The sequence below is a fragment of the Anas acuta genome, chromosome 5 (genome assembly GCF_963932015.1).
Source record: "Anas acuta chromosome 5, bAnaAcu1.1, whole genome shotgun sequence".
Taxonomy (NCBI): domain Eukaryota; kingdom Metazoa; phylum Chordata; class Aves; order Anseriformes; family Anatidae; genus Anas; species Anas acuta.
The window spans coordinates 1,350,272-1,359,924 of NC_088983.1; the positions used below are offsets into that span (position 1 = coordinate 1,350,272).

Here is a 9,653-nt window from a genome sequence, read left to right on the forward strand (position 1 = left end):
CAGCATGAAGTCTGCACCTGCAGTTTCCAAGACTTTAGTTCAGAGTAATCCGGCACTTCTAAATCAAAAGAGCTTTTTGTGAAGAACTCCTAGCTGACAGGAGTGAAACAAGATTTATAAGTCACCAATAACCTGATGGTTTGGGGTAGGTCAGTCAGTAAGCTCTGCCTGCAGCCCTCGTTGGTGCTAACAGCATCACGCAGCGTGCAGACCTCCGGCAGCACTGCGGGATGGAGCCAGCCTCACCGGCAGCATTGGTGGGACAGATCTTCGCGTGCTGTGCAGTTCCCTACACATCGTGCTCTGTACATCACCTTCCCGTGTGATGGATTCTTACTCCAGACAGAAGCCTAGTAGCAGTGGTCACAGAACCACAGGCTGGTTTGGGCTGGAAGAGACCTCACAGCCCATCTAATCCCAGCCCCTGCCATGGGCAGGGCCCCCTGCCCCCAGCCCCGGCTGCCCCCAGCCCCATCCAGCCTGGCCTTGGGCACTGCCAGGGATGGGGCAGCCACAGCTCCTGGGGCAGCCTGGGCAGGGCCTCGCCACCCTCTGAGGGAAGGATTTCTTCCTAATACCTATTCTAAATCAACAGTTTTTTAGTTTAAAGCCATTGTCCTGTCACCACATCCCCTGACAAAGTCTCTCCCCATGTTTCCTGCAGCCCCTCAGGCACTGAAAGGCCACTGGGAGGTCTCCCCGGAGCCTTCCCCTCTCCAGGCTGAACACCCCTGGCTCCCTCAGCCTGTCCCTGCAGCAGAGGGGCTTCAGCCTCTGAGCATCCTCGTGGCCTCCTCTGGACTCGATCTAACATGTCCCTGTCCTTCTTGTGCTGGGAGCCCCAGAGCTGATCTGAGCAGCTGGGTGAACTGATTTAATCAGAGTTTTCATATGTAACAATAGTTAATCATGACATTAATTAATGAGTCTAGCTAAAATTCATTTGGATGCATTTTGGATTTCCCTTTTTAGAATGCAGCAAGGCAGTTTTTAGATGATGAAGCTGAGCTGTCCCAGCAAGATGCAGATTGTGTTTCGTCTGATGAGGGTGAAGATACAGAGAACGAGCTGAACTCTTCACTTTGTCAGTTCCTGAATGATGATGCAGAGGTCACACAGGTGTTAAATGGTGAGTGATGGAGGTTTTTTGATTTTAAGGTAAGGTGCTGCTTAGCAAGCGGTGTGTGAGAGGCACAGCCATTCGGTCAGTTGCTCTGTGTCAGCCAATTAGTAGCAATCTCAGCTCTAGTAAATCAGGTGCTTTCCATCTGTTGTACCTTTTCTATTTGTATTCCCCTGGTTTTCTTATGTAGCAAATCTTCACTGGAGTCTCTGCCATGCCATAGCTTTGTGCAAGCTGGATTGAGTTCTCTGGGGACCATGGAGGCCAGAGTTCCCCTCTGACTACAAATCAGCCAACCCCGCATACACCAGTGTGACTGAAGGCAAACAGAATTTTCCATTTCACTTAGAAATTTCTGAAGCTTTCAGGTCTTTTCATACAAAGAGACCTAAAATTAGATGTGAAATATCAATATGAATTTTAAAGATAGATTACAGTGTTGACACTGACAGAGCTGAGAAGGTAAAGCTCTTTTTTGGCCAAGATTTTCTTATTCCTGTGCTTATAAACCTTGATTTTCCTGGGATATTTGAATGATGGAATCATCTTAGTACCATTTAAGAGCTTCCCAGGTGTTGCTGAGGATTTTCCTTCTCTGCTAAAAGTCTGAAATCGCCACACCTGTCTCATACAGACTCTGACATCAGTTGTGTCTGTTTTGGGAAAGCCTTGCTATGTGGATAACGGATTGATTTGAGTTTGCTGTGGCTACCATAGCCCTTCTCGCTGCTATGAGCAGCCAGAGCTGAGAAACCCTTTGTGTCAGCTCTTCCTAATTGCAAGCTGGGTAGAGTTACTCCTTTGCTTTGAGATATTCAGAGGTGTATAGAGAACTTCAAATTTGGAAGACTGTAAAGGAATTGTTCATGGAAAACATGATTTAATAATAAAGATAAATGTATCCTTAACAGTACTGTATTTTCTTATTCTATTTTCTGTTTTTAATTCAGACTCTGAGATGAGGGGAGTTTACCTGAAATCTGTGCGCAGTCCAGCTCTTGGGAATAGATTCAAAATGGTTCATCGTGCCTTCAACAACACGGCGATCTTCTCACAGGTATGAGGCGAAACGACGGCTGTCCTTAGGAAATTCTGCTTGTGTGTGGCAGTAAAGCGTGCTGCTTCGTTCCCTCACAGCTGGTTCCAAACTGGAATTTTGGGAGCGTACGAGGTGTCTTAGTGCACATGCACTAAGGTTTCAGTCAGGCCAAGTATTTGGCTCTGTTCTCACATCTGTGCTTCTTGCTGCTCCTGAGCTCTCTGCCAGGGTGCCTCTTGCAGTCCGATGCCCTCAGTGAGCCTGAGCCTTCATGTGGTCCCCGGGCACCAAGTTGTGCCACTGCCCCATGGGGTAACCACTGAGCACAAATGACTCCAGAGCAGGCTTTACCTAAACTCTTGCCCTCTGGCATACAGAGAATTTGTGCATAAACGTTAGCGTATTCATAGAAGTGCCAGTGAATCATTGCTGGGTTATCATAACGACTTCTTTCAAACTGTGAACTCATTCTGGCTGCTCCCAGCTTAGTTTCTTTCACAGTTGGCTGTGCTCACCCTCCATACGAACTCTGCGCAGCACTCAGATGAGATGTTCCCTACAAGATCTGTCTTTTTGGTTATGTTTTACTCTGCGCTCTTCATGCATCACGCAACACAAATAATTTGTACAGTATTTTTAAATTATTTAGTCTTTAATTTTCCCTCTATTTTATAGTGACCAAATAAATCAATGAACTGGAAAAACAGAATCTCAGGATGCTTCCTTATCACCATCACCCCGCTGCCTCGAGTTTTCTTTCTGTATCCTGTATTCCTGTTTTTATAGTGCATTTGATGAAAAGGATAAATTACTTTTTCTTTGTTGTTAATGCACAAATGTGCACACTGATTATTTACAAACAGATAAGAACACACGCAGTCCAGTTTCCAAGCAGCATGGCCTTTTTATGTCAGTTCTACTGTTTCTTCTGAGACAGGGGGTTGCTGAAAACACAAAGTTTGAACTTACATTTCCTTTTAAAAATCATAAAGGCACCACCATGAAGAGCTTCCGTCAGCAAGCCTTGTATGTATGCTGTAGAGTTCATGTTATATAGGTGGTACTATAATTGGTTTGCCGAATCTGCCTGTTTTTTGTGCACAACTACAACATGTCCTGAGTGTGCAAGCATGGGGTTTCAGGTTCCTTCAACCTTGTGCAGAGACACCTGAAGGAGATCTTCCTGACTGTAACACGAATCTCTTTGGTAGGGTTATTAGCTAGTGAGTCTTGCTTCCATTGTGCTATTACAATTAATATTCCTTTTACAAGCTTTATGGTGATAAAACATTGGCCTGACTGAAATCTCAGTGTGTGCGCATTGCCAGACACATCTGATGAGTATGGAGGGCCCCAGAGCCAGGCCCTCCAAGGGAGTAGCTCAGAACTGCAGAGCATCTTCAGCTGGGCAGGGCTGGGGAGGTGTCAGAAGCCCGGGGCCCTGCAGTGCCTCTGCATGGGATGGGCTGGATAAATAAGAAACATCTATTGAGAGGAAGAGCAAAGTCATTACATTTGTTTCTGAACTTACAGATTTGTTTCCACTCCCCAGATTCCTGAGCAAGATGAAACTTACGCAGAAGATAGTTTCTGTGTTGGAGAGGAGGAAGAGGAGCCTTGCAGGAAAACTGAATCCAGTGAGGAGGAAATATGCGTTAATTTTGATCTCTTAAACAATGAGAGTTTTACTAGTGGGAGACAGCAATACCTCACTCGCTGCAGGAAAAAATTAAACCTGGCCAAGAAGGAACAGAACTGCTCTGTCCCAGGGCAAAAGAGGAAGTCATCCCGGATTATTGTTCTCAGTGATTCCAGCGGGGAAGAAACAAGTGTCAGTAATGAAAAGCCCGTGAAAACAGATTGTTTCAGGACAGAACAGGAAAATGCTAAGCTGCCCAAGTCATTGCCTTCAGTCTCTTCTGTGCAGCATAAAAATGTCACCGGGGAAAACAGTGTTCCTCAGCCTGTGGAGAAAAAGAGTGAGATACTGCTGGGCTTGAAGGCTTCAGTATCTGAAATGCTGGATTTTCAGCCAGGACATGAACCAAGGACCAGGCGCCCCTCACCAGCTGCTGCCAGTTCTGACTCAGGGAAGGAGGATCTGCAGGCTCCTGCTGAGGTGGGTGGTGATTCAAAGCAAGGACCTTCCTCTCACCTCACCTTTTGCTCAAGAGTCTGACATGGGGGGAACCTGTCCTGTTGTAGTGTTATTTTGAGGGCTGTCAGCAACACAACACCAAAAGTGAGTGTGCTGCTGGTATGAAGGGGCAGGTCCATCCCACTGGTCCTGCTTTACATTACCTCCCTCTGGTATCGGGAGCTTTTGTACCCACAGGTAACTTGGAGGGGGTCTTAGCAGTCGATAAATGAAAACGGGGGATTGGATGCGGTCTTGAGTCTGACGGTCATGAAGGAACATGGATCTATTTCAAATAGCAGTAACAGAATAGTGTTCACTGTCTGAAATTAAGACAGTCTGAGGTTGGATTCCCGGTCTCTTGTGCTTTTCTGCCTGACTTCTGTCATCTACATTATCTGTCTTTTGTTGAACTTGTGCTAGTGAAGGCTGCGTGCTTTTGTCATACAAACTCCTAAATATTTTGATGCTGAACTAATTGGGGAGATTTTTTGGTAGGGGATTAAAGTCTTAGTCTGAACTTATTTATGTTTTGCAACATCAAAAATATTTTTTACAGATTTTATTCGTTGGCTATTTCAAAAATCCATGGTACAAAGTGTATCCGTTAAGCATCCAGTGTTGGGAAGCATATCTTTTAGTGGCATGTCATTCTCTGGCACTATGCTTCTGCACAATCTCAGAATTACTGTGTGATTTTCAGCATTTACAGGCGGAGAATTCTTTGAAGAATCCCTGCAGGAACACTTCAGTTGCATCCTCTGCTGCTTCCACAAAACCCTCCTCAGCCACGGCTCTGTTTCCACATGACACTGTGGAGAAAAAAGCTGCACTGTGCGTTCTGGTAGACAGCCGGGAGATCTCCTCCGGAGCAGATGTCATTTCTTCCCTGAAGGCAGTTCACGGGGTGAAGGTGCAGGTTTGCCCCCTGAGCAGCAGCGATTACATCGTGAGCAACCGCATGGCAGTGGAAAGGAAATTTCAGTCAGAACTGCTCAACTCGGTCAACAGGAGTAAAGTCACCCAGCGGATCCAGCGCTTGCAGGGCATGTTTGAGAGGATATGTGTGATTGTGGAGAAGGACAGGGTTAAGGCAGGTAGGTGTTCCCAGGGCAGTGACAGGGGGCACGCTGCTCTCCGTTCAAGGTGTGTGTGGCCACTCTGGCTTTGTGTAACACAGGACCGAAATTAGATCAAAAACCCTTTTTTCAGCCTCTGTAGAGTATTATATTAATGAGGTCACAAGCTGAATGTTACAATTTGTTTTGCTTTAGACACTTAATATAGGCAGAGATGCAGAACTGAATCCATAGGGATACATTACTAATTACTGAAACAGGGAAAAGCTTATTAACTCAAACCTTAATAACTGACCTTAATAATGTGCAAAAAAAACAACAACTCCAAGACAGATTTCTGTGAAGCAGGTAAGAAGAGCAGAATGAAGGAAGCAGCGTAATCTTGTGTACGCTTGGCAATAAAATAGTGGAGAAGTCAAGAAAAATACTTCTTGTAGCAGTGCCTTAGTGAGTGGTGTCTGTAAGTCGTAGAGAAAAATTCTCCCATTGTAGAGCCAGCGAGAACAGTGCCTGGCCTGAACGCACCACGCTCCGTGTTAAATCTGCCTCCAAATGTAAGGACTGAAAGCTGCCATGGCTGCTGCTGGACTAAGCAGAAGATAAGCGGCTGAATGAAATCAGTTTTTAGAAAAAGACAAGAGAGCACCTCTATAAAGAGTTCCTTCAGGAAGTCTGAGCTGTTCCCTCTGTCACAGAGCACAGGGTCGAGTCTCAAAGACACCTTTTTTAATCCTTCCTGACTTGATTGAATGCTCATGGAGAATTCAAGACTTACTTCTTTAATTAGTCTCTACAGTTTGATCAGCAGTTTGTTTTACACATAACATCCAAATTAGGCAGTTGAAGTATTTTACTAATGCTGTCTGTTCTCGGTGCCATTTGAAAAAAGTGTGAGCTCCTGCACCTGCTCCACAGATGATGAATCTGCTGCTCGCAGCTTCGATTAAATTGCAGGTGTGCCAGAAGGTAAAATGTCGGGACTGAAATGGAACTGCTGCAGATGGAGCTTTGGTTTTGTGACAGAAACTAAATTATTGGTAGTTCAGATATGAAAGCAAGGATAGAACTGGACCTGAAATTGTTGGTCCTCAGGGAGGGTGTTTGTGTGCGGTGGCTGTAGATAAGCGGTTTGGGTTTGGGTTGCCTTTTTACACCACCACTGTCATTTATTTTCATCAGTTTTCTCCAGTTTTTCTCATTACACTGTTTCTAGAATGCTGCTCATTTCTCAGCTGACAGACCTCAAGTTTTTCTTTTTTTTTTTGTAGCTTTACAAAGTCCCTTCTGCTTTCTTTGGCCTGTCCTGTTGCTCATCACATGCCATGTACGTGTTCCTCTCAGTCCTCCGGCCTAAGGATCTCCGTATCTAACTTACATTTTCACTGTTAATTCCTAAACTCCGCCTCTCAGATAACCAGGGAAACCCTGCTCCCACAGCTCCTCCAACCTCCTTTCCTTGACAAGTTTTCCACCACCTTGTTTTTTGTGAATTCTCCTAGCAGGGTTCTTTGAGCTGATTTCCTTGTAAATGATTCACATTGCATTTCCTCACGGTAATTCAGGACTTAGAGACAACTCAGTGAGATTGATCTTTGTTGTGACTGCAGGAGAAACGTCGAGGTTTTTCCAGAGGACGCAGTACTATGATGGCGTGCTCTCAGCCTTGGTCCAGGCTGGGGTCCGAATTCTTTTTAGTTCTTGCCAGGAGGAAACTGCCAGTCTGCTGAAAGACCTGGCTCTGGTGGAGCAACGCAAAAACGCCGCTATCAGCGTGCCAGTGGAGGTGGAGGGTCGCAAACAGGAGCAGCTCAACTTCTACTTGAGCATTCCCAACATCAGCTATTTGGCTGCTCTCAACATGTGCCACCGCTTTGGCTCTGTGAAGAAGATGATCAACAGGTAACAGCAGAAATGTGGGGCAAGTTCATGGCCTGCCTTTCCCTTCCCTTCTCTGTGCCTCGTGCTGGGCTGGGCGAGCCTCCCTGCACCTCACTCCCAGAGCTCCCCCCAGCTGTCCTGTCTCTGCATCAGCCCTGCCCTGTCCTTGATGCACTTCTGTCTCTCCAAGCTGAGCACACGGGGGCTATGACACAGACTCTGCTTCCTCTGTCCCTACCGCTGCTCCTTTTCCTTTCCTGGTTTCCCTGCAGCTGTCTCGGGGCTTGCTGGGGTCTCCTGGGACCCTTCAGAAACCCAGGAAGGGTCACAGCAGCGGTGCTGGCATTCCTGCTGCAGCCCTCACACCTGACGTGGGGCGAGCTGCCGCTGAGGTGCCCTCGCTGTGCTGCCTTACAGCTCCCCGCTGGACATCGCCACGGGCGCCCAGGTCAGCCGGCAGAAGGCAGAGGAGATTTTCCGCTACCTGCACCACGGCTGCGACGTGCAGCTGCTGCCCGACAGCCTCTGCGCCAGGGGGAAAAGCCACGCGCCCGCCAGGAGCTGAGGAGCGAGACGCGGGGGTGTCTGGGAGCCTCAGGCTGTTTTATTTCACTTGCACTTTACTGAGTTTTGAGTCACTGTAAATTTGTAAATAAATCCTCACAGACATGTCGGGCTTTCGGCATGCCAGGACCACTCCTGTTGCTGTGTGCCTTAGCACAAGGCGCCGTCCTTGCTGGGCCACTCATGGTGGCTGGGGGGCAGAATGGGGCCCGTGGCTCTGGGGGCAGGGCTGATTTGTGTTTGCTGCTCAGGTGCGTAACAAAACGCCTTCTAAAATAATTGCTGCAGTGTTTCAGCAAAGTAGAACGCTTTGGCTTAGGCAGACAGGCGGCGAGGAGGGGAAGGAGCCCACCTGCGGGTACGTCCCATGCGCTGCGGTGCCCAATGAATCAGCACGTCAGGCATTCCTCAGTCTGCTGCTGGGTTCTGCTTTCCCAAAGGTCTGACACTGAGCCGCAGTAAGTACACCTGCTTCCAGGTGGCCTTGCAGCTGCCACCTCTTCAGCTCTCCTGGCCCTGCCCTGTAACTGCTGCTGCCTCTTCACCTCCTGCCCTGGGGCGGCCACCTTGCGCTGGGCACAGGGAGCCCCCCAGGAGCCACCCACCCATGTTCAGCCTCCTGCAAAGGCTGTGCAGCACACGCAGCCTGCTGCTGCCACGCTGTGGCTACTTGGAAATAACCAGTTTTTAATCCTTCCTGTTCCCTCCTGGAGCCATCCTTGTTTGCAAAGCCTGCAGGGAATCAAGGAGCTGCTTTAACAGCAGTAAATCCTCGTGCTTAATGCATGCTGGGCTGTGTGGGGCCGGGATAGAAGGCAGGGTCTGTGCAGAGGAACGGGCCGGCTGCCAGCCAGCGGTGCTGAGCTGAATAAAATAAAACCCAACCTCACAGCCTTGAGGCCCAGCTGGGCAAAGCGCGGCTGCCTAGAGGTGAGCCAGCTGTACTCAGCGCTGCTTCGGAGGGCCAAAGAGGAGCTGGGACAAGGCCAAACGCCGCAGCACACGGAGCTGCCATCAGCCTCCTGTGCCTTGGAGGCCAGGAGACACAGGGGACCTGGCCACACACACAGGAAGGTGCTGCAACTCCTCCAGGCTGAAAAGGAGTAAGGTAAGCTGCAGCCCCTTAGCCTCCCGCCTTGCTTCCCTTTACAGAGCTTCTTTCCTCTCCAGGTTGTTGTTTTGTTTTTTTCTCCCCCAGAGCAGTTTCCCAGTGCCCCTCCTCGCTGTAATGCGGGCCCATGCCTGCGAAGGCCTGAAGTAGGTCAGGGCGAGGCCCACAGGCCAACGTGTTCACTGCTTGGACTAAGGCTGTGCGACTAATCAGGGTAGAGATTCAGGCAAAGTTCTCTTACCTGCAGTTACCTGTGCAGAAATTACCGTGCTCACCAGTCAGCTTCCCAGCAGAGGCCAAGCCCCCCGGCCCCAGCTTGGCCGTGTCCCTGTGCCCAGCTCAGCCCCCCGAGTGCTCCGGCTCTGGGCCCCCACCTGCCTGGGCGAGGCTCTCAGCCTCTACTGAAGGGAAGAGGAAAGAGCCTGACAGAGCTCAGCGTAAGTTTTCAGAGTGGCTCAACCCAACCAGAAGTCTTTCGAGCTTATTTCATACTGTTTGAGGGTTTCTCTGCCTGTGCTGTCAGGGTTTTCCCAATAAGAAGCAAGAGGAAGGTAACACCCAGCATCAGCATGCCAGGCGTGGAGCCTGAGGATGGAGCCTGCAGGTCTCCCATGCTTCAGTGCTCAGAAACACTCCAGTGAGAGCCTGGAGGGGAAGTTCGTGTGCAGAAGGACAACAAATGATTTTTTTCCCCTACCTACTGTTCAGAGGAAACATATGCT

General features: G+C 48.8%; 1 protein-coding gene across 1 annotated transcript in view; it reads left to right on the plus strand.

Moving 5' to 3' along the window:
* FANCM (FA complementation group M) overlaps nucleotides 1–7,952 on the plus strand; it is a 70,724-nt gene extending 62,772 nt beyond the window's left edge. The window contains exons 18-23 of the mRNA XM_068682188.1: nucleotides 973–1,129; nucleotides 2,074–2,180; nucleotides 3,715–4,281; nucleotides 5,003–5,396; nucleotides 6,986–7,277; nucleotides 7,674–7,952. Of these exons, the coding sequence (XP_068538289.1) occupies nucleotides 973–1,129; nucleotides 2,074–2,180; nucleotides 3,715–4,281; nucleotides 5,003–5,396; nucleotides 6,986–7,277; nucleotides 7,674–7,821 (1,665 nt within the window). The 3' untranslated portion in view covers nucleotides 7,822–7,952. The remainder of the gene's footprint in view (nucleotides 1–972; nucleotides 1,130–2,073; nucleotides 2,181–3,714; nucleotides 4,282–5,002; nucleotides 5,397–6,985; nucleotides 7,278–7,673) is intronic.
* Nucleotides 7,953–9,653: the final 1,701 nt, after the last annotated feature.